The 26,736-nt window shown below is 41.6% G+C and overlaps 2 protein-coding genes across 5 annotated transcripts in view; one reads left to right on the top strand and one right to left on the bottom strand.

The window, feature by feature from the left end:
* MGLL (monoglyceride lipase) overlaps window positions 1-26,736 on the bottom strand; it is a 109,107-nt gene that overhangs the window by 75,468 nt on the left and 6,903 nt on the right. The gene's annotated exons all lie outside the window — the stretch shown is intronic.
* Window positions 7,362-26,736, top strand: part of KBTBD12 (kelch repeat and BTB domain containing 12) — a 45,347-nt gene continuing 25,972 nt past the window's right edge. Inside the window, exons 1-5 of one of the 2 annotated variants that reach the window (XM_052775921.1) lie at window positions 7,362-7,461; window positions 14,290-14,350; window positions 15,934-17,068; window positions 18,025-18,295; window positions 21,450-21,600. In XM_052775921.1, coding sequence (XP_052631881.1) covers window positions 15,999-17,068; window positions 18,025-18,295; window positions 21,450-21,600 — 1,492 coding nt within the window. In that variant the 5' untranslated portion in view covers window positions 7,362-7,461; window positions 14,290-14,350; window positions 15,934-15,998. The remainder of the gene's footprint in view (window positions 7,462-14,289; window positions 14,351-15,933; window positions 17,069-18,024; window positions 18,296-21,449; window positions 21,601-26,736) is intronic. The other variant, XM_052775922.1, reaches the window with a different exon arrangement.

The raw sequence follows: 26,736 nt of genomic DNA, 5'->3' as shown, positions 1-26,736 counted from the left end.
ATCCATAGGCAAAGTATTTCCTGTATAGGATGACAATGCTGTATATCAGGACAACAAAAGTTTGTTACCAGAGCCTCATGTACTTCAGAGATGGACATCTTCAGTCCTCGAGGCCATTAATACCCTTTGTATTTGATCTTACTGTAAATGAGCAGCATGTGCTGTTAATAACATCAAAAGTTATGGTATCTGAGAGTTCACCACCCAACCCTCATCCTGTTTCCTCCAGCACAAGATATCTATTACATCTTGGCTACAGTCATTGATTCTCATGTAGCAAAGATATCTGTGGTTTTGTTTGTGCTTTGGCATCACGAGCATCTGCAGTTGCTGTGGGCTGATAATGTCAGTTCAGATTCCTGTTACAGACCTGTCGGTGGGGCTGCCTGGACTCCTGCACGTGGGAACCTTCCAGTTCTCAGTACCATGCTTTGATACCAGCATGTGCTGATTGTTTTTACTTGTTGAGTTTTCCTAGTACATTACTGAATCTTCTCCAGAGTTAGAGTAAGTTTTTAAATGGAAGTCTAAGGTTTGGAGATGCTACCCTTTCAGGCACAAGAGGAAACACTCAGCTCCTGGATGTAGATATCTGCATGGAACTCCATCATTCCCAGACCTTGGGAGGTTTTGAGGAGGAGGACAGCAGAGGGAAGGCTGCAACATTCAGCACCTGAGCCGGAGAGCATAAAGCATGTCTTTCCCTCCTCTGCTGTGAAATGTGTATGAGACATGCTGAGCAATGTGTGTGTCCTCAGTCCCACCCCGAGACCCGTGCCCAGTGCCTCAGCACCCGCAGGGATGGCATTACAGCAGCATCTATGCTTTGGTTTAAAACGGGGATAAACTCCTAGCCTTTGGTTTTGTGGGGCTCAGTCTGAAATGAGACAGGGGTGAAACCAATGCAGCAATGTCTGCCTGAGTCCAAAACCTCCCTCTGCAGTCCGGTTCAGACACATACCCCAGACTACACCCTGGCAGTGTAGCTCTCTGCCATGGCTCATCTGCCTCCACCTCTGCCCCCAGTTTCAAATCTCTTCAATACGTTCTGCATCAAACAAGGATTTCTGGGGCAACTTCAGTAAGATCAGAAAGATATCCTTCTGCTGCTTTGAAATCTGTGAGCATGAATGATTCATTCAGCGCAGCACCCCTTGGCCATTCATATCTATATCTGATGATCAAATATATTTTTAATTATCAATCATCTGAGATGATTTTTTTTTTTCACTAGACAATACCCAACTGTATTGTAAGAGCTGTTGGGATTGAGCCAGAGAATTTGGCAGCAAGATATGGAACATTTTGGATTTCAACACTTAGGAACATATGGAAAGAGGTTTGGAACATTGCCACATGGGGTGTAACTTGGAAGATGCTACATTTCTTCATCCTTTTTTTGTGGACAGAAGTAGAAGAAATTTTACTTTTTTGAAGGATCCTAATTCCTGTTCATTATCTATGATGTACTGCTGCTCTAGAATAAACCACTATGCTCAGTTGCAAGGTTTGAGCAAAATCAGCTGCATGTCTATGGGCAACTGTAGATGGGCAATTAAAGGGTGACAGTATTGCAGATCTTTCCAAGTTTTTACCTCCTAATTCATGAGATCCCTCGCAGGTGAGCTCACAAGGCTACAGTCTGGTGACTCAGATCACGGGGTGAAAGAGGCTATCTGGTGCCTGGCCTGAGCCAGGATGTGCGCCATTTACTGAGGTCTTTGTGGATAAGGCCCTGCTAGGTGCTCCATCCTTCTTGCTCCCTCTGTGACCATCTGTCTCCCTTTCACCTTGAGCACCCATGGATGTATAGACAGGCTGTCTGTCTGCCTCTGGTACACAGTTTCATCATGTGGCTTGGAGCTCTGGCACTACGCTACAAATGTCCATCACGTTTGGGGCAGCAGGGGAATGGGAGAGAGGAGCCATCTCCAGCTCAGTGCTCAGGAGTGGACATGTATGAACCGGCATCGTCTTCATACCAATTTAGGGACAGATGCCTCATGCCCGTCACGGGAGAAGGCCATGTCTCTCAGAGTTATTGCCTCTTTGTCAGAAAAGTGATGCATAGTTTGCTTCATATTTGGTAATTCATTCATCATAACCACTGCATAAGAAAGAGTTTTTTAATGCATTTTTTTGCGGCACAGTTGTGTACCAGGTTGGGGGGCTGCAGCAAATGCAGAATTTATTGGAAAACACAAACATGGATACCCTTCTTAATTTGCACAATTGGCACATGGGCCCTGCAGCTTAATGAGTACCAATTAAGCTCTCTGACTGGTAGGAAAGCATTGTCATCCTAGTTTAGCGATGAGGGACAAAGACCAAAGAGAGCGGCAGGGGCTTGTACTGAGTGACAGATAAAGTCACAGTAGCCAGAATTATGGTCTTCTTTGGTGTCCTGAATAGTAAATCACCCAATTTTGCCAAGACTGCATCTGAAAAGCAGGATGGAGGCACCTTGGAGCTTTTCCCTCAATCCCTGTCCCCAGTAGCTCAGTTCAGGGCAGGCTGCAGCTCTTATCCCACCCGAGTGCTCGGGTTTCCTTTCCTCGAGAAGAAGTAAGAGTAATGGGGAGGAGGTGTATGCCAGCTCTGCCTTCAGCAAGGAGCTGGAAACTAGCCCAGGTACGCATTCACTTCTGGGAATGGGGAAGCACCTCAGACCCTGCATTTTGGTTATAGCCTGAGTGTTTCTTGCCCACAAATTCATTGTGGCTTTTTATCTTGCATTTTCATGTGACAGTTTGTTTCAACACATGCAGCCAAATAATGACTAGACAGGGCAAGTTCCTGTTATTTCTTTGCTAACGGCATGCTGGGGGTCACTAAGGTATCTCTAGGTTATGAAAGGGGTAAGTGAAGGCTAAGAAGATGACCTCCAGGAACAGGAATTGAGCATGGAGGAATTGATGACCAGAGCAGAGGAAAGAGCATCTCCTCCAAAGGCATTCAAAGACCTGAGGCAATAGCTCCCGAGGACTGACCATGTAAGTCAGGAGAGCAAAAAAAATAGGCAAACCACAAATCTTTTGAATGGGATTTATTTTAGAAGGAAACCTCTGCCTTTCTGAATAAAACCTGGGAAAGACTGGGTGAGCCTGGACCATTTTTTAGCCTTATATCCTGTGGCAGTAACATTTCTGAACCAGCTAAAATCTGCTTCAGAATGTTTTTAATATTTTGCTTGCTCTTGCAGTACATACCCTGAGAAACATTACTTATTTCTACTTTCTGTGGCCATAATAGCCCCAACTTCTGCTATTCTGAGGATGGACTTCCCTTCCTGAGTTTCACTTTTGGTGTCCATTTGGAAATCTTTTTGACCCTAACACAGTGATATCCATAATTTTCTTAGAGAGATTAAAAAGCACTAAAACTAATGTACAGAACAGCATTTCCACAAACCCCATCCAGTTACATGCTTCTTTGCATCTCCATTCCCATCTCTACTGATCTAAAAGGAGAAAAAAATGCTCTCCTATCAGCCCATTCCTTCTGTCTGATTAACTGGAGGCTATCACAGGTCTTCCTTCGCATTATTACAGTTTCATTTCCAGAGAAAAAAAACCTGGTGGATGTTGAGCTCCTGGATTGTGGCATCACTGAAAAAAAAAAAATCAGGTTTCTGTTTATACCAAAGGGCCAGCAGTACCTCCTTACTCAGGCTGTGTGTTCATTGGAAATCAGCAGATATTTTGCCCAAAAGCATCCGGCAGTGCAGTACAACTCACTAATAACGCTTATCAGGGGATCGGGAGGAAAACCCCAGAAGAAGACTGTAGGTGCAGCTAGAAGCACTGGCGAGTAGTTGACTTTGGGGGCTTTCTTCTGCCTTTTTTTTTAAGATCGCCTGAATTTGATGGAGGCGTTTTCATTTAAAAGACAGAAAGACCTACAAATTAAGCAACATCGAGCTCCTAATGTGTGAAACTGCAATTTGCATACATCATGGCAGCTGCTGAGTTGGTCCTTATTACCTCTGCTGGAGTGTTAATTTAGCCACAACTTTCTCATTTATTTAAATGAAAAAGCAGCGGGTGGCTGGCATGCCACATTATCTGTCAGGCAACCTGGGAATCAGGTTGACGGAGCCAGAAAGAGATTTCAATTCAGAGGGACTGCAGGGGTGCTGCCCCCCGGACCGGTGGTCACAGGCGAGCTCAAGATTGCCCTTGGCCTGCTCTAAAGGTCAACACTTACCCTAAGAAAAAAAAATAATCAGCGTTGTATTTGGACTAACATAAGAGAAGAGATAATAGGATTAAACTGGAAATCTCTCTGTTTCTGTTTTTTCTCTCCCTATGTATCCAAACTGGCACCATATATATGGATATGATAACCAAAATATCATTACTGGTCCTAACACAATACAAATAGAATACTCGCCATTGGTAGAGCACCTAGTGTAATGCGGTCCAAACCCAGTATCAGGGCCCGAATGCACTCGGGCTCTCTGCCCAAGCAGGAGGATGCTAAAGCTGCCCGTGTGGGATGTGCCGGGAGGAGGGAGCCGCTGTGGCCGCGAGCGATGCCGGTGCCGGTGCCATCACCGCTGCAGCCGGCCTGGAGGCGCTTCCACACACGGCTGACGCCAGCTGGATGAATGGACATCCCAGAACTACTCACATGTGGGAAGTAAAGCAAATGTGAGGTACTAGCCCCAAATCAGCGGCTGCCTCGCTCTGCAGGAAAAGAGGCTGAGGAGCCCCGGGGAATTGCTGAGCCGGGAGGAGGGAAGAGCAGTGGCCACGCTGGGAAGTCACACGTGGGCACGAAGTCAAGCGTGAGGCTCTCCTCTGCCGAGCTACAACATTGTGCCACCGTTTAATGACGTGTCTGTGTAAAACTATGTATTTGTCAGAGGAGAATGAGCCAGAGCAAAACTGCAGAACCACAGCAAGAGTGACAGAGGAGGTGAGTTTAGTTCAGCACGTTGGTTGCAATGTTTCAGTGGCAGCAGAGAAAAACCACATCCTGTTACCACCTAGAGTTTAACTGAGCTGATACAGGTCCCTTCTGAAGTTCAGCTATAACTGACTGTGGCTTGTGGGTCTGCTCATTGCAAACCATGGCGTAGCTTCACCCGTGGACAATTTGCATGCACCCACCCGTCAAAACAGGTTTTCTACTTTCAAATGAACTGTAAATGTTGTGTAGCTGTTCCCAAAGTCTGTACTCAGAAAAACACACTCTTGGAAACTGGTCAGACTTTTTCTTAAAAAGAGAGTGTTTTTCCAGAAGGTGAATCACTAGCAGCTGAGATTTAGAAGGGAATGTCTTTGTTCATGCAATGCCAGGATGTACTATATGACCAGCGCCATGCAAGAATTGTTCTAAAACATGAAATTCAACATATATTTCCTAAACACTGACATATTTCCATCAAATGTGTCTCTTCTCTGACACCTACTTCTTATAATTGTTTTAAAATACACTGTGTTAAAAGATCACCCATTTGTTGTATTACCACAGATATTCTTCCCTTTGCCATTAGCTTAACGAAGTTCAGCAAAAACTTTTGTCTTCACCCGCTTCTCAGCCATTCATTTTTATAATTAAAATCACCATGACAACAGATAATGATATCAGAACGAAAGGATTACAACTTAATTACTTGAAGAAGGTGAAAACAGGCTTGGCTTAAAGCAGAGAAAGCTTTTAATTCTAGCAAAAATATCAGGGGCTTGATTCACTGCTGTGTTACTCCATTTGTATAATTACAAAGTGTTGCTGAGAGCTACCCAGCAGTTGTCCTGCTGCGAGATGGGGTGTCATGGTTAATTCAGTGAGGTGCAAGAGAAATATTCAGAATTTCACGAGCAATAAAAAGGAGTTTGTCTTAAAAGCATTAGTTAGTGTTTTGGGGAAGCAGTCTCATTATAGACAGTAGCTGAAGAAACACACCCATAAAGGAAACATGATTATTATGGTAGTGGAGTGGTATCATATAAATAAAATTCATTACCTAAACACTCCATGTTAACCATCACCATACTATAAATTGTTCCACATAACAGGAGAACAAGGCAATTTAGGGGATATGGTCCATTTTTATCACAGCTGTGGCATTTCATCAGTTCACCATTCCATCTTGGCTTCTGTGAAAGCTATAGTATCAGATTGGATATTTTTATTTCTAAGATAAAGCTGAACTTTTAATAAGAACAATCTGGGAGTTTAGACAATATATATCTTTGTAATCCGATCTATCGAATTTTCTGACATGAGTAAACTTTAATCACTTTTGATTTTTTTCCTAGTTTTGTTCACAAATGATATGAAATATGCTTTTTAAAACAATGTGCGTCTTAATTTTCCCGCTAAAACTAACAAACCGCTATTAACAGTTGAACATTCCTGAACACTACCTCTATGACTTTTGGAAAAACTCTGTAATAAAACCATCAGACTAAAAATCTAGATAAAGAAATAAATTTCATTTTCAATTTTCTCAGAAGCTATTATGATGAATCAACCAATTAGTACAGCAAATAAATAAATTAATGTAATTTAAAAAAGAACATTCTGAAAACACCTTAATGTCTTTCTCAGCTGAAAGCATAGGCTCAACATTAATCAGTTTTATAACCCTAAATTTTGCTTAATCTTTTTTCCACCTTTGTTTAAACATATGGAGATATAAATAGTGTATTATGGCCCTCTCTATTCCCCTTTAATTTACAGAGTACAAGATCTGCAGCTGATGTAAATCGGTGCAGCCCCACTATTCTGGACCGATTTAGGGGATCTGTTTCTGATTTACATCAACACAAACAAGAAGATAGTCAGGCCTTATGTCTGATTAAAATACACATGTAACACTTCTATTTGTTCAGGAATCCTTACTTGACGCACAACTTCAGCTCTTAGCGACCTAGCAAGGGCCGGAGAAACAGTCTGCGGAAATTCCTCTCAGCTGTAGACAATGGCCGTGGTTTTGAGAGTGACTTAGGTAGGGTCAGCTAGCAGCAGCATCTCCTCTGGTTTGGTACCCGGACCTCAGCGGTGGGTGGGAGCCAGTCTGATCATCACCTACGCTGGATCCGCTCCAGCCGCCCAGAAACAACCGCGACAGAGAGATGTGCCCGGCCGTCTGCCCGTGGCAAGGTCTGGTGGGGTGGGACGTAGTTCTTTAGGTGGGCCACAGACACAAGCGGTGGCTGTGCCATCCCACAGAGGAGCCTGCCGCTTTTTAGCGCTGAGTCTGGCAGGCGGTGGGGCCAGGCAGCATACGGGCAGGGTGAGGAGAGCAGCACCGGTGCCAGTCGGCTGCGTCCTGGTGTGCCCCTGTGCATGACATTAAAGCAGCTCCCGGTCCCAGCCAGGAGCCCAGCGCGGGCTATTTATAGCCCTGGCACCTCTCTGCTCAGCAGAAGCTCTGTGCTGCCGTATGAGATCCCTGTTTCCCTCACCCACACGCTCTCACAGACACCTGCCGCTCCCGGCGTCGAAAAGGTACATTTAAATCCTTTCCCCACTCAGAGCAGGAAAGAGAAGGGAGTTTGGTGCGGAGATGGATGGGCGATGTGGAAGCGCCAGGGCCAAGCTGCTTTGGGTTGCTGAGTGCGTGGGAAATTTGGGGGCAGGGGTACTTGAATGTATGTCTTGGGGAACCCTTAACGATGCTGGAGAGGGGGCCTATACGTGGCGATGCAGGGTCAGCTGCAAGGCAGCTGCATGGGGAGGAGGCTGTAGGACCCATTGTTGGTGCCAAAATTGAAGCCCTCTCAGTTCCTTACAGCGCCTGCTGTCCAGTTCATGAAGGAAATGCAAGAGATTAATGCCAAAGTTAGGATGGGAACTCCCAAACAACATCAAACTTGGGGTCTGTGCGCAGCTATATGGGGTTTGCCAGCCGTGTGGAAATAGGATCAGCCTGCAGATGCAGAAATTTCAGTGTCTGAGGTCTGTGCATGGCGGAGGCTTTGCATAATCCACAAGCCTGCAAACATCTAGACTTGCTTCCAGTAAGGAACCTCAGAGAAACTCTTGCTTCTCCCATCAAGGTATCTATATGTGTCTGGGACTGATCCTTACCATCAGGAGGCTGAACGTTTTTAACATGAGAGTTCAGTGGGGACTGCAGATTTAGTAGGTATCGAATACGTGTGGTAGTGCAGGGGCCATTTTGAAGGTGGTGCTGTGTTGTTGCCATGGGTTGCTATGAATTTTCTTTTCTGTGGGTATGGACATACCCAGATATTTGCTTGGCAGTGATTGAAATTGAAACTAGAGAAGTTTATGGGGAAGGCTGGATTCGAACAGTAACTAATGGAATGCTGACGTCAAGTTATAAGGGTTTACAACTTGCAATTTACTTTAATTTCATTGCTGAGTGACAGGGATATTAAAGCTTTTACATACTAGCATTGGCTCACCAAAGGGACACATACTTCAGAGTTTTATGTAAATATTAGCAATTAGAGTTCACAGTCTTTTCTGTTGTAAAAATGCAAATAGAGCCTGCTTTGCACCAAATTATTAAATTACGTTTCTTTTAATTGTGGTACAGTCCAATTTACATTGTCTGATATAATTGTTCCAGAAAGTAAGCCTTTCCTATACTTGCCAGTATGTTTAGATAAATGCAAAAAGAGAAACCTCTAAGACCTTTGCCAGGCTGCTCAAAGAGCTGCTGAAATACATTTTAGAAATACATTTTCCTTCTGCTGGCATCTGTCATTGGATATGTAAAAAACTCGTGCAACCTCCTTCTGTGAATGAGCACTTTGCCATTTCAATTAGTTCTGATATGTAAGAAAAATGATCTGCACATGTGAACTGTAAAAGAAACGGGTTCTGTATGTATATATTTAGCTTCTATTCTTCTCATGCAATTAATGCACATAATTGGCTCAGACTGAGATTTGTTTATAGGCATTTGTTTGTGAACAGAGCCACATCTATTTTCTGCCTAAATCGTGGGATTCTTTTGACTGACTTCACTGAGCTTTGAATCAGAGTAAGATTAAGGTCAGGTGAAGGCATATTTGAAAAGATGACCCACAGGGTCTTTCATTTTCAGCTGCTTTGATTTTTTCATGAATCTATAACAGTTTAAAGAAAAAAAATATGCCTGATATTTGCTGAGATGGGATCAATATTAATCCAATCCCACATCTAGGCCTCTGTCTTGGCAGTAAACGGAGCTCAAACTGTCAAATCTTTCCAGAATCATAAACCACCCAAAGGCTTTGAAAACTGATCAAAGCATCCTCAGGTCTCCAATGGTCAAACGTGCTCCCAAACACAGTTTCTGAAGCTTTGCAGACTGCTTAAAATCTCACCGTTAGGTGTCAAGCTCCTCGTAGCCCAAAGAGCCTTGTTAGAGTCCCATTTTGCTTTTATTTTAAATTAAGAGCCACGAAATGAGAAAGAAAACAAATAAGCTACTGCAGAAAGGACAGGCTGTGTCTGTAGCAGTCTGAGTGGAGATGACTGCAGTCTCTCCTGGCAGTGGGATGCATACAGCAGCAGGGATGCACACAGGGCAACACAACACTGCCACAACTGTCTACATCTATAGTAGCAGCTTGTAGGTCAGCAGCCTGTCTTTTTGCACTGAGAGCCTCCTTTTACGCCACTTGCAGACTGTAACCGGCTAAGAAAGCTCCCATGAGCATGCCTAGCATCACACGTCCCAGCAGGAGCTGGCCCATGCTTGGATATCATGACGCCTCAGACTGCCTTGACGCAGGCTCCTCAGTATCAGATGGCATGTGAAAAAAAACAAGGTGCCACAGGGACTGAGGGAGAAAAATAGTTAAAATCTCTCTCAGAAGGATTGTCATACTTTATCTTATATAGGCCAATGATGTAATTTGATTTGTAGTGTTCACAGTTTCAAAACCTCAAAATTCCTCTTTCCCTGCCAGCAATAAATCAATTCATTTCACCTGAAAGGTACCTGCTATGGGGCTGATCCTGAGAGATCGATAGGGCTGAGCAAGGAGAGTTCTTTCTCTGTCTTTAATGGGAAGGAGATCACGTCATCTGGCAAACCTTTTAAAACTGCCTAAGCAATTTAAGGCTGAAGTTTTACCTTTAAAAGTGACGCAAACACTTCAGTTCCTAAATTGCACAGTGAGATTAAGTAGGACTTGGACTTTTAACTTAATTAGATGCCTTTGAAAACCTAAAAATCCTAGCAACTGGCAACAGAATATGGAAAACTTCTAGGAAAATGTACCCTGGCTGCTAGTAGTTGTGTGATACTTGAGACACATCCAAACGCTAAATGTCTAATTGTCACAGAGAACCATTTATTAGAGACACTTACCTGTATGCCCTCTCAAACCACATAGACATAAATTTCCTAAAAAGAATTGGATGTTCTCCCACTTAATGCTCTGCCACAAGTTTGTATATTTTATCTGGACAGAATGGATGAAATTAATTCAAGAAATAATATCTAAGGCAAAGCAAGAAAGTAGGAGTTCCCTGAGACTGTGGGTGACCTTTTCAGCACAGATCTCTAGCCACAGACTTAGAAATGCTTCCCAGTCCGACCACCAATAACTATTCTTTGAATCTGCTTTTTTCAGCGAGTTGGGCATCTAACTTACGTTGATTTAGTCAGTTGCTTTCATCACAATTTGTTTCTAATGATATCATGTAGGACCATATTGGTAAATTAACTCAAGACAAAATATCTAATTTATCCCCTGTTATCCCTGAAAAAATGAAGAAAATTAGTTTGGATTGACACAACTTGTTCTTGATAAATAGGTGCTATAGCTGATTTTATCACCTTATTACCCTCTAAATTCTTATAATTCAATCATGTAATAATTTCTTCCTTCATCTTTCCAGGTATCAGAATTAAGAGAATAATTCCTATTATCCTATAGATATAGGAACATCTATAATCCCTCGGAAGCTTCCTTTCTATATCTTATTCTTATTATATCTTTTCCTTATATCAAGATTAGCATTATTATTTGCCCTTCTGGAGCACTGCAGGATCTTTTGCACAGTTTAAAACCTTGATCTTAAATGCCAGCACAGCCTTCATAATTAAACCCCGAGCTTATAACAATATTATCATCTGGGTACTGATTTCTGCCTTGCTGTGGCTGTCAGCCAGATGTCATAATGCATACAATTAACAGATTTGCTTCTCAGCTTACTGATAACAAAGGAAGCACAAATAATTCATAGGCAGAGGCACCGGTTCTTTGATGTGACTGAACTCTGATCCTTTCAGCACCTGAAGGGAGGCCGGCTGAAGACCGGGCACCCTCATTAAGGCAAAGAAGGAAAAAAAAAAAAAAAGCGGAGGAGGAAGAGGAGGATGCAGGAGGTGCCCCCTGCGCCGCAGCTCGCTGCCCCATGCTGGGTGCTGTGACCTCTTCTGGGCCAGGTCCCGCAGCTCCCACCCTCCCACCACGGCATGGGAAAGAAGAGATTCCTTGGGGCTGGGGGAAAAGACAAGAAAAATCTATGTCCCAGACAAAATTATGTCTCTAATTACAAGGTAGCTTTTTTTTTTCAGAGGTTAAGGGAAATTCCTGATGAGATACTTCCATCTGGTTTACAGTCCCTTTGCGCTGGGGCAGTTCAAAGAGGCTGCAGTGTAACTGAGAATTGAGGACAGCATTTATTTATAGTTTGATAGCCTCATAAAAGCCGTAGAGCTGAGCTCACAGCAGTGCGCTTATTTATGTTTTGAACTGCTCATACAGCACCCTACCGCCTTGCAAAACGTATGCTGTAGCTCCTGCATAAAATTATATATGACTCTTCATAAGGTTCATGACACAAAGGCAAAGAAAAAAAAGTGAAATTAGACTAACAAACCAGCTGATATAAAAATTAAAGTAGCAGCCAGAACTGGAGGAAAATTAACAGCCCAGCTCTGAAATAAAGTAACATCAAATGAAGATTTGCGCCTGAAACTGTTTTTTCACAATAGAAGAAAAAAATACCCAAAAACTCCAAATAAGGCAATAACTCTGATTTCAGCTCCTGGTGTCATTACATAGGATTTGAGCCTTGCACTGGAGGTTTTATAATGACAACCCAGCCTCTGGCACAATCTCAGTATAGTGTCTCACTGCAAATTATATTTGTATCACATCTATCCTTTCTTTTAATATCAATGTACCATCTTTCTTCCTCTGTAACCCAGAGGGGAAAGCAAAGCAGTACCGTTTCATTATTACCCTTTAATAGTCTTTCCAGTGATATAAAGCAGAATATTAATATCCTTCCAATGACCTCACCTAAACACTGCTAAAAGCCAGGAGGGGAGTGACAAGTTTGTAGCTAATGCACAAGGATGAATTTCTGAAGTTAATGAAAGGATTTCACCCCTGGGTTTTAATCCTGTTTTCTTTTTTAACCTTTTAGCTTCAGTTTCCTCAGGTGTAGGATGGAGAAAGTAGACTTACATACAAGTTGACAACACGATTTTATTGAGTACAGTTCAGTCAGGAGCTTGGTCTGCTCTCGAAACAAGGAGATGAAGAAGGTACATTTGTATGAGGAAAGGCAAATACTGTCTTCTTGATAGTGTAAGGTAACCAAGCTCTGCCTATAGCTCTGGCTGGGGAAGCAGCGCGGCTCTGCAGAGCCCAGCAAGGTGGGCGAAGAGGAGGTTGGAGGGTTGCAGTGATCCTGCCTGCGAGGTGGAGACTCCTTGCACAAATCAGCGCGAGGGTGAGGTGATGGCTGGGTATGGACCAGCTCCAGGAGAGGGGAGGCCACACCACCTACCACTCACAGGCTGTACGTGGTTCTGCTGCTGCCTCTGGGGAGGGTGCCCAGAGCCACCCCACCAGCTTTGTGGGCGGCAGAGGAGACCACCCCGCGCTGGGTGCAGATGGGCAGGGTCCCTCATCATCTGCGTAGTGGGTGTAGGACTTATTCATCAGATAAGCTGCGCTTAAAGGAGTACATAAATGGCAAGAGCTACATTGTGCTTTAAGGTTCCTACTCCTAACATCTTAATGAAGAAAGAGAGGAGAAAACGGCTGCGAGCTTGTTGTGCCAGATATCCTAAACACTGGTAAATGAACACATAAAATTCACAAATCTGCTGAACGGTGTAATCAAAGACAAAGTGTTGCTCTTAAGAAAGCTAAATTAACAGTGAAAGAAAACTTAAAGGTGACCAGCAAAGGAAGTGAAATCATAACTCAGTTCTACACACTGCTTCTTCCTGATCTGTACAAAAGTCTGGGAAAGATGATGATGATTAATCATCTCGCTTGTTCTTCACATTAAAAATGCACATTTTGTCCATTATGGAAAAGCTGGAGGATGTGTGAAGCTCTGACATCACAAAAGAGAAAGGAGAGAAGTTGATAATTTTGGAGGAAAAACCCTGGTTAGTCAGATTGCTAAGCAGGATTGGGGTCTTGTCAGTAGTTATTAACACTTTCATCCAGCTGGAGAGTGAACGGCCTGGTTAAAGACACTACAGCTCATCTCTTTCGAGATATGTGTGCTTATAATACATGATCTTTGAGATATGGTGTGGTTTCTTCATCAAAATGCAGTGAAGATCAAATATTACAAGGTGATAAAATAGCATGAGGGGAAAACAATAAACTGGCCATTTAATTATCATGTAGGATTAAAAAAAGGAACTTTTTCTATTTCATAACAGCCTTCTACTGACTGTAAAGACTGCTCCAGAGGCAGTCGATGCAGGATTAAGACCTACATTTTCTCAAATGCAGTATTTCATTTCAATGTAGCCAGGAAAAAAAAAAAAAATCTAGATTTTGGAAATACCATGGCTTTATTTTTTGTACTAAACTTACTGCCTTTGATTGATTTTTAGAAGTACATAAGAAGAGCTCAGAGCTTGGCTCACATTCAGATTATGAAGTTAATGTTTTGTCTTCCAAATCCATTTTTAAAATCTGGTAATAACCCAGATTCATTTCTCAGATGTGTTGCTTCTAGTTCCAGATTTGGAATATGGAAAGAATTGATAAAATCAAGGAAATGCTAGTCTTCAAGTATGCCTGGCTTTTAATTTAGCACTCAAAGTGAGGAATCTATATAATTTGCTTAAACAGAACGATGACTACTTCCAAAGCCAACTGAGCAGCTAAAAGAGTAGGTCTGAGATTGATGATATAGCTGTAGATTTCCTTTTCACCTGGGAAATAACTATAATATTTTTTAAAAATCCATCTATCTAGATCTGTAGAGAAATCTGGACTGTTTGTGAAAATACCTTTAGGTGGATTTGAAAGAATTTAATATGCACATTTTTTACGCTGATACATATTTCTTAAACTGAACTAAGACTACTCCTTGTGCTTCCAGGATTTGAGAAAACCAGTTTGATCTGTCATACAAGACCCTGATTCTGCAAATATTTAAGCTGGTGAGGAACGTTACTCATTTGAATAATCCCATTAAGCAATTCATAGCATGTTTACAATGTGTTTCAAACATGGTTATACCACAGCTTTAGGACTTGTCTGTGTATTGGTGATTCATGACATGAGTCCTTAATGCATCTCCACAACAGAACTGTCTCAGTATCACATTAGAGACAAAAACTGTGTTAAGCACTGGTATCCCTCAGGTGATGGGTAAATGTCATTCTCCCATTGACAGCTCTACCACTGTACCTCACATTCTGCAGCTTGCTGATCTGAAAGCCTGAGAGGTTCAGTAAAGCCCCCCCCCCCCAAAAAAACCAGAAATGGGACCATGAAGTTCCTTCTGTTTTCCCCATAAATAAAACTAGAGGGAGTATGTGAATAATTACAATTTAATTAAAAATCCCATTTGAGGTTACAGCACGTGGAACCAAAACTCCGTGAATCTGCAGCATCCTGCTGAGAAGCAGGACGGCTCGAAAGCTGGCCCCTATTTACTAATCCTTTATTTATCCCAAAGCAAACCAGTAGCAACTCTGTAGAAATCAGTGACCTCCACTTTGGTGTGAAAGAGTAAAGAATCTGGCCAATTGGACTGAGCTGCTTTGGGCCAATTCCACCACCATACTTCAAGGGTGGAAGCTGTCTCTCTGCCCACAACATTGTCTTGACTCTCTTAGTTTGAAGCCTGGGGAGAAAGCAACTGGTAAAATGGGACGCGATGGGGCAGAGACAAATCCCTTGGTAGAGTAATGATTTGGCAGCTTCCTAACTGCTTTGCAAGGGTGTAAGCACAGGGCTTTTGAACCAAAACTGTTCTGCAAACTGGTAGCCGAGTCTGGTGGTAAGGCAGAGTATTAAAGATCCACACATCTACTTATGCCTCTGTAAAATGCCAGTGAACTGGGTTGTACTAGTGGCTTTATTTCTCACCCGCTTTGCAGAAGTGTAGATCTCTGTAAAAACTAATGAGAGAAGCAAGTCTAATGTTTTTCCATTTTTTCAGTCTTGTAAAACCCTTTTCTGAAGTCTCTGCTTAGGCATAACTCCTAGTTTGAAAGGAGCTGTGAGGACTGAAAAGGCACTACTCCATTGTAGCTGTCTAACCTAAGGGGCTGTTGAAAACATAAGGTACTTTCAGCATCTAAGCAAGGACTAATGTCCTTCAGATGCATGTGAGAGACAAAATTTGAATAGCTAAGGAATAAGGGCCTGACCTAGAGTTTATTAAAGTCAGGGGAAATCTTTCCCTCAATTTTAATAGGCTCTGGATCAGGAACAGGGAAAGGAGGGAGAAGGCAGCTGGAAAAGACTGTTTTGAAGGGAAGTCTGTAATTTTCTTTAAGTAATCACAAAAGTTGTTGGTGGGTTATTGAATATTGAAGATCATTTGAAGAGTTGATTTTTATTTTATTTTGTCTTGGAGATCTTGAGCCTGATATCTCACCATATTTTTACATACTTTTTATGCATTACTGATTTATATCACACCCTATAGAATGACTATCTTTAGATATTAACAGCAATATTCATTTGCCCAACAATTTGTTCTTATTGGACTATGTCATGCTTCTACTTCTAGAAACATTCCTGATGAAGACCTTGAATTCTGAGAAGATTTAAAAACAGGAAGTTTGAGCATCAACCATGGATCATAAGGCTGAGGAGAAAAGAAAGCAGCACCATAGCTTGACTTTATTGGAACAAGTAAAGAGAATGAAGGAATCAACAGAGATAATTGATGTTGTCCTAGTTGCAGAAGGTGAGAAATTCCCCTGCCATAAGGTGGTGCTGGCTGCCTTCAGTCCCTATTTCAAAGCCATGTTTACCTGTGGCTTGGTTGAATGCACGCAAAGAGAAGTGGTACTGTATGACATCTCTGCAGAGAGCGTGTCGGTAATACTCGATTACATGTACAGTGCAGATTTGCACCTCACTAATCAGAACGTGCAGACTGTTGCGCTTGCTGCATATTTCATGCAGATGGAAGATGTTTTCAGTATATGTCAGAAGTACATGATGGACCATATGGATGCTTCCAACTGTGTGGGCATCTACTACTTTGCAAATCACATTGGTGCAGAAGATTTATCTGATCAAGCGAGGAAATACTTATATCAACATTTTGCTGAGGTGAGCTTACAGGAAGAAATATTAGAGATTGAATTCCAGCAGCTGTTGACTCTCATAAAATCAGATGATCTGAATATTTCCAGGGAGGAGAGCATTCTGGACCTTGTCATTAGATGGGTCAAGCACAGCAGAAAGTCACGTGCAGAACATCTTATTGAGCTCCTGAAGCAAGTGCGACTGGTACTTGTCAGCCCTTCCTTTCTCGTGGAAGCCCGGAAAAGGAACACAATGATCCTGTGCAATTCAGAATGCAATGATATGTTTGAGGAAGCACTGAAAACCATCAAGCTATCCAGCCACCCTTCTCTCAGCCTCCGATACGGCATGGAGACTACTGATCTCTTACTCTGCATCGGCAACAATTCTCTTGGCATTAGGTCAAGACACGCTAGCTATGCAGATGCCAGTTTTTGTTACGCTCCTGCAACACAAAAGACTTACTTCATTTCCTCTCCAAAGTATGGAGAGGGTTTAGGATCTGTTTGCACTGGTGTTGTCACTGAAAATAATGATATTATTGTGGCAGGAGAGGCAAGTGCCATCAAGATGTCTAGACAAAAGACTAGGAACATCGAAATTTATAGGTGTGTACCCTCTGTCGGAAAATCCCTAATTATTTAAAAATTTTAAATCCAAATAGTGTTTCTGGGGACAAAAGAAGACCATTAGACAAATCGTTCTTTACTTGAAAGTTTTCCCAGAGATTTCGATTACTCTAATCAATTTGTCACAATTGAGCTTTATGGTACAATGAATTATAAACATACAACCAAATCCTGATGCCTTTTCTCCTGAAAAAAGGAGGATTTACTGTAGTGGCATCTCTGTGTAAATGAGCTTGATTAGGTCCTACATCAATGTATGTGGATTTTATATTCTCCTTACTCAAATCTCAACATTTTCCTACGATGCTCTTTTCTAGGTCATTAGCAGGGGGAAATGAGTCAATTGAATGACCCAAGGAGTCCAGTAACGCAGAGATAACACACTTCTCTGTTGATGTTGATGATAGTACTTCAGAGATTAAAGGATAATGACTGATAGCTTTAAACCTTCATTCCATTTTTACTCATGTCTTTTTCAGATGCACCCATTTTAAAGAAAAACAGACATTTTCTGGATTAAAGACAAAATTTAACAATGGTGACAGCATTTTCAAATAGAGATGCCTAAATTTAAGGAAGTAAATGCATACTGAGGCAGATGAAGTGGCCTTATTTTCAGCAGTGCTGAGCTCTTACTCTTCCCACCAGCTTCAGTGGAAACTGTGACTGAACAGCACATGCAGAAATAAGGGATTCCTTACCTTAATTAGGGTCAAATATCTTTGAAAGGATGCCTAAAATTAGGATCCCTCATACTAAAAATGCTTGATATTGCAAAAATTGGGCTCACAATTTTATAACTTCTCTGTGAAGGAGAAGTTGTTGTCATTGTATCATTGTCTGAATAAACATTGACGATGAAGGGGGTAATGTTTCAAAACAAGCTGATGGACTTCAGTAAACCAGGGCATTTACAACTTTGGATTCTCCTACAGATACCACCAGCGAGGAAACCAGTTTTGGCACAGCCTGTGCACCACTCAGCTCCGTGAACTCTATGCACTGGGCACTATCCATAATGATCTCTATGTAATAGGAGGGCAAATGAAAGTGAAAAATCAATATCTGGTCACAAACTGTGTGGAGAAGTATTGCATGGAGCAAGGCACCTGGAGAAGCACAGCACCTCTTCCAGTACCATTAGCTTGCCATGTGGTGGTGACAGTGAAGAATAAGCTCTACGTGCTGGGTGGATGGACACCACAGGTTAAGAAATGTGCCGGTTGTTTTGTTTTGTTTGTGTACTAACAAGCAGTGTTGTGTAATTTTGTGGCCCTTCTTGCATAGGAAAAGTACATCAGTGATAACAGAAGAATAAATTGCTCACATTCCTCTGATTAAACATCTTTTGCAGGAAAATCAAACAGGGTGAAGAAGAATAATATCCATCTTATGCCATCCTCACTGTAAATACCAACTTCAGAAAGGGCAGTTCTTTCATAGAGATGTGCACAGTGAGCAAGAGTTTAAAATGCATCTCCTGTGTCAACATGGGTTCCAGCCTTTCCTTTCCTTATTTACCATCCTCTCAATTTTTCTAGGTATCCATAAATAATGGTAATTAAATCATACAGGGGCCTTTAACTGAGCCCTGTCTTCAAAAAGTGTGTACACAGGTAAATTTCAGGGGCAGATTTATATACGAAATTTAAAGTTCACCTCAATTTCTTAGGAAACTTTCTTGGTTAACTAAAGTTCATTTATTTGATTTTCATTATGTTACATTTTGAATGAAAAGTCAGAGCATCCTCTGGAAAACGGATTCCTTTAATCAATCCATTTATTTGTTTCAGTTGCATTGCTTGGCCATGTAAAGTTTTAATGGGAATTTTCAGCAGGGCCACAGATACCATATTCAGTAGTACAGGGAATATACAGAACTATGCTACAAGGAAGATGGATGTCAGGAACAGTGCTTGCTCTCTCCAGTTGCTCCCAGTGAAAAAGATCTTTTTTAAGAGTGTAGCGCATTCTTATTTACTGCTCAGTGCAATTTAAATTTGAGCATTCAAGATAAAGCCCCACATTTACTTGACAATGAAGTAGAGCATCTGTAATCCTTATTGCCCACAGCAGTATGTTCAGACTGTCATCACATCTCATTGGTTTGTGTTCTCTTGAAATAAATTACTGTTTAAAGTATTTAAAAGCAAGATGCCTTCAGCAAACAAGATTTCAACTTCTTTGGATATTTTGAATGCAGGAGTCCCCAAAGGACACAACAGAAAGATCAGAGAGTATTTCTGGTACTGAAACAACTGAGCAAGGATACCTCGCTATTTAAAGAATTAAAATATGAAAACACTTAATGTAGAAACTGTCTGTAAAAAAACTTGAACTGAAAGATATGTCATATAACAAAGATAGATGTTGAAGTCAGACAACCAGCTCTGTCTTAATAGTTCTCCAGAACAGATTGGAAGGGGGAAAAGTGGCTTAGAAGCACAAGTCAAGAATATTGAGCCAAGAATGATTTTAAAAAAGTACAGGCACCTCGAAAACACCTGAAGGGGATAACTGCCAACCAGTACTATCAGTAACAATACATGGGAGTCTGAGTTTATATATAAATAGGCTTAAGATGAGCAGATTAACAGTAATTGGTTAAAAACCATAGCTTGGTAAGATGAGGGCGTACCTGAACAGATCAGAACAAACTAGCTAAAGCTCTCAAAACAGTGCTTTAAGACCAGCACTGCAGAGTGTTGAATTCTTTTGGTACCATATATCTCCCATACTCACCTGTCAGATGCAATGATTGTATATGTGGGGTTACCACAGCTGCACTGTGAAAGCAAATTAGTTTGTCCAGCCAGGAGTTGTCCCTATGCTCAAGCAGCACTGAATGTTCTGTCAATCCTGAACAAATACTAACGACGCAGCATTGACAGAGTGCCGTAAATGCACGTGTCCATTACAGGACAGAGATAAATACATGTTTCCTTCCCATTCAGGCTTTGCAATTGACACAAGACAAGACAAAGTCAATCCAGGACATAAAATGATAGCTTAGGAGGGCAAGGGCTCGACTCACAGCAGCATTGCTCTGGCTCAGCATTGGTCTAGCCTCACTGATGCCAGCGGAGCTAAAAACCCAAGTGACTCCAGCCTTGGGAACTGGGGGGGGCTTAAAATGGAAAAAAGCATTCGGTGAGGCTGAGCAGAAAGTTTCAGACCCTTGAGACAGCCAGAAGGGCTGCTGGATGTTATGTTTTCTGTACATAAAGAACACAAAGTGTGCTCTGAGGTGAACGTTACCACAAAAATGAGGTAGGATGTGAATTTACAGCATGTCAAATGGGGGCTGCTTCTAAGTATATGCTTACTCTGTGTTGAAAATACAGAGCTTACCCCTCTTTCAGTGAATAAATTAGTGTTTCACACTTACCATGGAGAAAGAGCATGCCCCTGGGCACTTAAAGGGAGTAACCAAGAGGCTATATATTTACTTTCTAGTTTGCCTCCTGCTATCTTGTCCATGACATTAGTGTTGGAAAGGTCTTTTGGGAAAGAAAAATAACATGCAAAGCAAGAACACATATAACACCATCACAAGTAAGCAAAGTAGTTCTCTCTTTCTCACTCTCTCTACATGAAACCTTTCATCTCGAAATATTTCAGGATCCTCCCCCCACAGCCTACTGCTTACATTCAAGGGTGTCGTACCCAGAAAACATAATCTGAGTTCCCTGCATCACAGGAGACAGGCAGAGAAAGGGGAAGAAGATTAGAGAGAATAAGAGGAGTAGGAGTGAGTATAAAAAGAGTATTACGGCAGCAAAGATAGAGCGGGGGGGGTTAGGAGCTTATTATGAAAACTATTGAAGGAGAAGTTACAGCAGTTGAACAACATTATTCTGGTTAGACTGACTAAATAAACAGGCAAATGACTTGAGAATAAGTTGTAAATATATACAGGCCTGAGAAAGGCCAGCAAAGTACCTCACTGAGACTCACGGTACGATCTGAGTAACAGTGGGAATAGATTTCAACCTTAGCAGGACGAAAAAATGTCAGATAGACTGGTTTTCCCTCTATTATTATTAGGACTTTACAGCAGCCTTGTGAAAGAGATACATTCTGCTAGAGCCGGGCCCATGAATGTATTGTTATTACCCGAATCCTCAGCTTTATTGCTGCAGAATATAGATGCCCTCTTACTCATTTGCCTTCTACAGTGTACTCCCAGCCACAAGTCATGGGTGCTGTTAAACCCTAGTGAGTATGAATCACTTCGCAGCTATAATTGATGTGTTTATGTTATTTATCTGCTGAGCTGTCTGCTGTGATTAATTGCATGCAGGCGTGTGCAGAGGGCTCCAAATGTTGTATTATTATATGGTTGTCATATTTCATACAGATGGATCTGCCTGACGATGAGCCGGATCGATTAAGTAACAGAACGTTTCGGTATGACCCAGGCCAAGACAAATGGACAGAAGGCGCACCAATGAAGTACTCCAAATACCGCTTCAGCACAGCTGTAGTCAACAGTGAGATTTATGTCTTGGGTAAGAGGAAACAGATTTTTAACAGATAGCACCATGACTTTTTCTTCTTTCCAGCAATTTGCCTCTGTGAAGTGAAATATCTCACCCTTTGCTCTGTACTATAGGACAAAGTATGTTGGACTCAGTAGATACTATTTGTCTAGAGCTACTTTTTCCCCACGTAATTTCTTCCTTCCTTAATTCATGAAGATTAAATTAAGTGAATGTTTAGTGCTCTGCATTAACGAAACAAAGATACTTTACTTTTTAAACTACTTTTCTTTGGAGTACCAGTGTGTGCTGTAAGTAATAATGAAATTTAAAAGGTGTGGAGAGAAGCCTTGTTAGCACCATTTCACAGGTGAGCAGTGAAAAGCTAAGGAACATACCCAGCGCCATGAAGGCATAGCACAGGGGAAAAGAGAATTTGGATTTACCAGTCAAAACAAACATTATTTGTGGATTCTAACAAAATTCAATTAATCAGTCTCTTCCACCCACCTCAACGCAGTGCATTTTTGGAAAATCCAAATCGTTCATTTGTCATTTTTTTTATGGAATATTTTAAATTTTTTGTTTCAAAACAGTATTTTGAGCAAAAGTTCTAAGACTTGTGTGAAAGAGTTCAGTAATCTCCTACCCCAAAATCTTTTGTCCTAAAATGGTCCCCATCCATATCCCCAGTTCTGCAGTTCATCCAAAACATGATGCTTTTCCCAAAGACCATCCTTCATGGCCCTATCCCAACCTCTATCCAAGCCAACAGAAGGAACACCACCTGTTTCTGAACACTAGCAAACACCTCAGAAGCTGGCAAGCAAGGGATTTTTCTGAAGAGAAAATGATGATGTAAGGCAGGGAAAGGCAGATGGAGAAGAAAGCCATTGCAGACATTGGGAATGATATGTGGAAAAAGTTGAAAGGGGCATCTTGGAAGGGGAATAGGAGCCAGAAAGATGTCTATGTGACAGAGAAGGATTACAGATAGGTGTATGACTGGAAAGTTCTTGAAGAAGTGGGAAAAAAGTTCATACAGTCAATTAATCCACAGGTGGCCTGTGAGTTATTCATGCCCTTCCATGCTCCCATGGTCCCATGGGCAGCATCAGACATGAAGAAGGTAGCAATCACGTCAGTACCTCAGGACCTTTCAGTCCCTTCTGCTTCAACCTACTCCTGCTTACAAGCTTATCAAAGTGAACACAATAAATACCACTTTATCAACTTAATACACCTCCTCTATAAGGGGTGTCGTTGTTTTGTCTGGGTTGTTACATACCATGGATAAAGGAGAGTTTGTTCCTGGCATGTAATACAGAAAGCGTTTTGCAGGGGGTGTACCTAAGAAAGGTGTGTTTGAAGTAGGAGAGGAAAATGGCTTTAACACTGCATTTGTCATCTTTTAGAGAAACTTCTTTCTCTTAAGTGGTTTGAGGCAAGCCCATAATCACAACTAGGAGAAAGGGTGAAAGAAGCCCATAGGGAAAAGAGAGTTTTGCAAACAGAAAATCATTTCATTATTGTCAAAGTTTAGTGATAGAGAATGTCAGTATGCTGTTAAAATAACGAGAGTGTTGGCTGCCCAAGTTCAAAGGTGCTTTGAAAATGTGGAAACTCCATCCTTTGTAAAAGGTTAAATATATATAATTATTTATACTGACCCTGATGCTGTAATGGGGCAGCAGAAGCAGCTGTAATAGTTGGGAAGAGAAAGGCTGTATTCATGCATTTCAGTAAAAAGTGCTCTGAGATCAAGACCACGAATGCTGTGATGACACAAGAGAGTCAGGGATTAAAAAAAAGGAGCCACCTTGGGATGCATGTGATAAAATAAATTGACAGTCTTCTTCACAGCAAGCCTGACACCGAGACAAGGAAAAGGAGTGGCTAATAAGGAAAACTGCATCCATTTTCTTCCCTCAAAATCTCACAAAGCAAGAAGCATATCTGAGTGATTACAGTAATGAAATGTACAGATTGAACCCAAAGCACAGTGTTAAATCTGAACAGCGCCTGTTTAAATGGCATTGAGGAAATGTCATGGTCTCACAGACCTTCACAAGCATTTTGCTAACGTAAAAAAATAAAAAGCATCGATTCTATGATTCTATGATTTTATTAGGTATAGTTGCCAGTGCTGCAGTATTCAGGGAGCTGAACATTAACTTGAATTCTTTCTTACATGTTAGCCAGTACTAATAATTTTTTTTTGGTGAGAAAATCTTTGCTAACAGTCAGATTGGTGCATGTGCTGGGACAGGTTCTTGTTCTGTCTCCATCACTTTGTTGGTTCACACACCTTCCCATGAGCAGTCCTTATTCAAGCAGTCCTAAGGGAACCAATGCACTTAATCCTGAGATTAACAATTTGCTGCACTGGACCCTTCACTCTTGCCACTAAATGTAACCAAATATATGCAAAGACAGTGTTTGTTCTCAGTTTTGACAGCGTAAATCTGGGGTAATTCCACTGTAATGAATAAACTTGTTTGTGATTTATACCAAAGGTAACTAAGCTCACACACTGCTTCAGAGAGCAGATTTTTGGGAAAGACTGCGATTTTTACCATTGTGTTTCTGAGCCTGCCTCTGTTCTGATGCTCTGTCCGCTCAAGGTGTAACTGCAGCAAGTGTAGACAGGAATGAGTTACCTTCAGGTAGCATGAATACCTATTGCAGGAAAGACATTTTAACCTAGGTCTGGGATGTTTTCACAAACTCCTGATTGCCTATTTTCACAAATCTTGCAAGGACTTTAACGTCCATAAATCTGTAAAATTTGGTTGAAACTGGCCAACTGGCCAAAAGCTATGAGAGGCAGACAAAATAATGTAAATGCAGATACAGAACACACATGCAGTGAGGGTAATTGCATAAGTCTCGTTTCCTTAGGAAATCAAATAGTACTAGAACTAATTTTTTAATTGAAGGACAAACCTGACACTGAGCCAAAAATGATTTGTCAACAAATTCTACCTTTGAATATGCTGGCTTAAATCTGCCTTTAACAGTATCGGTGGAAATGAAGATTTACCTGTTAAAATTGAGAAAAAATGTGGTTGCTAAATGTTAACCATCACAGTCTGAAAACTCTGTAGAAGAGAATAAAGCATTTTCCAAGACCTCCTAAAATGATGAAGCAATTTCCAAACAAATTCTGTTTGGAAACAGTGATACAGTCACTGATATTGGCATCTTACCCTGCTGATATCACACATGGCCTCATCTCCAGCTGTAAACTCACACTCGCCAACTGTAATTAAAACCTCACACAGAAAAGCTACATTCCACGGTTTATTCATGGTGACAAGTTCTTGTTACCTTGTGAGTTCTCAGGCTGTTGGGCTGCAAGGTGGGTACAGTTTTCCTTTGGAAACAATTGCGATGGTAACCCCAGCTGGGTGAACGGGCAATTCATGGCATTGAAAGGAAGACAGTGAAAGCGTTCTTAATCTGGCTGATGTAGTACTTGATCATGCAGATGACATTCAGGAGAGAATGGGAGTGGAAGGAACGGAGGTTGATGCTGACAGACCAAAGAATAGCAACTGTCACGAGGATGGCAAAACCATTGCAGGCTGTTCAAAGCTGTGGATCCCTCGGACATCACCCTGCTTCACAAGGAATGTGGGGCACTGTGGGAATCTAGAAAGATGCTGTCAAGGGCAATTTGTGCAAAAAGACACATTCTGAAGAGTATCACAGCTCGTAGGTTGTCCTCATGTTGTGACCTCAGAGACGTCTATGCTCAGGCGTAATGACTAAGCTTTTGTGCTACAGATGAGAGAGACTTCTCCGGAGTCTCTACCGTTGCCATTTATACCCCTTCTCACTCCAAATGGGGGATCCCCGCAGTGAACTCTGTGTGCACAGAACTTGAACATCTAACAGGCTCCCATGAACCCCCAGTCACAGGACACTCAGGGAAGGGGCAATTCAGAAGCATGCTTGATGTCAATGCTTGGATTCCCGCAAGCATCATCTGCTTGTCATACCATATTTGTTCCTTACGCGGTGCACTGTCTCCATGAGCTTCCTGCAGTCTGCACCCATCTGAGAAGATCCACTGGGGGCTGCTGGGGGCAGAGGAAGGAGGAGGAGGGAGGCAAGGTGGAAGCAAGTAAATGGAAGATATTTCCTGTATGCCATGAGGACCAAGACCCACTTCCCAGAAATAAAAACAGGAAATAAAGAAATATATAGCTCTAGCTGGATACATAGTGTTGCAGAGAGATGAGACTTCTTTCAAGAAACTCTTGAAAACAAAATCCTTAAATGAAATGTTTGTCAGCTCTTTCAGGTAGGATCTCTGTCTTCCTGTACATTTGATACAAGTGTCAGCACATTCAGGATTAGGTGGGATTCTAGAGCATAAGTGAAAATTCACTGCACTAAAAGTTGATCCTCTCTAATGTCTCTGATATGTGAATCCAATTTCCATCATAAATATGAAGCAAAAAGCATAGGTCGAGCACTAGCTTTGAATAAGATGCAGTAGCAGACTCCTTGATACACAAATCTAATTTTTGCTCTCATACATGCAGGTGTAAATCTGTAGTAAGTAGTCTGCTGATCTCAGTTTTGTTGTGTCAGACTCATTTTGTTCTAACCCAGTTCAGAATCTGACACTTAGCCTTTGAAGTGTTGATTTCTGAAAAGTCCTATTGGCACAGAACAGAGAGTACATAGTCACTGTCCAAAAACTCTTCCCAACCTAATTGCCAGCTCCAGCGTGTAAAACCCTAATGACTTAAATGGAATTATTCTAGAGTCACACTGATGGAAGCAAAATGAGAAATAGATTAGAGTTTTTGGTCTGAGTAATAGCATTGTTCAGGAACCTGTACCATGTGTCTTAATCAGCAATCCTGCCATATAATTGTCTGTTTGTTGTATAATGTTCCTAGAGAGCCTTATGCTATTTATACAGTGTACATAATCCTCATAAGTAAATGAACAGCATTTCCTAAGGCTCAAAATCCTTTCTCCTATTCACCGCATTTGACTGGTCTTAGCTCTTTCTCTCCATATTTTCCCAGGAACATAACTATATTCGTTGGAAAGCCCAAGAAAGAGTAGTATTGTGTTCTTAATGACAGAGGCAATTGAGACACTTTTGGAAGAAAACCAGATGGGAGGGCTCTATTTAAGGTCATG

This window comes from Harpia harpyja, chromosome Z (genome assembly GCF_026419915.1).
Source record: "Harpia harpyja isolate bHarHar1 chromosome Z, bHarHar1 primary haplotype, whole genome shotgun sequence".
NCBI classification, from domain to species: Eukaryota; Metazoa; Chordata; class Aves; order Accipitriformes; family Accipitridae; genus Harpia; species Harpia harpyja.
The sequence above is the reverse complement of the archived record's forward strand: the minus strand, read 5'-3'. Positions and strand labels throughout refer to the sequence as shown.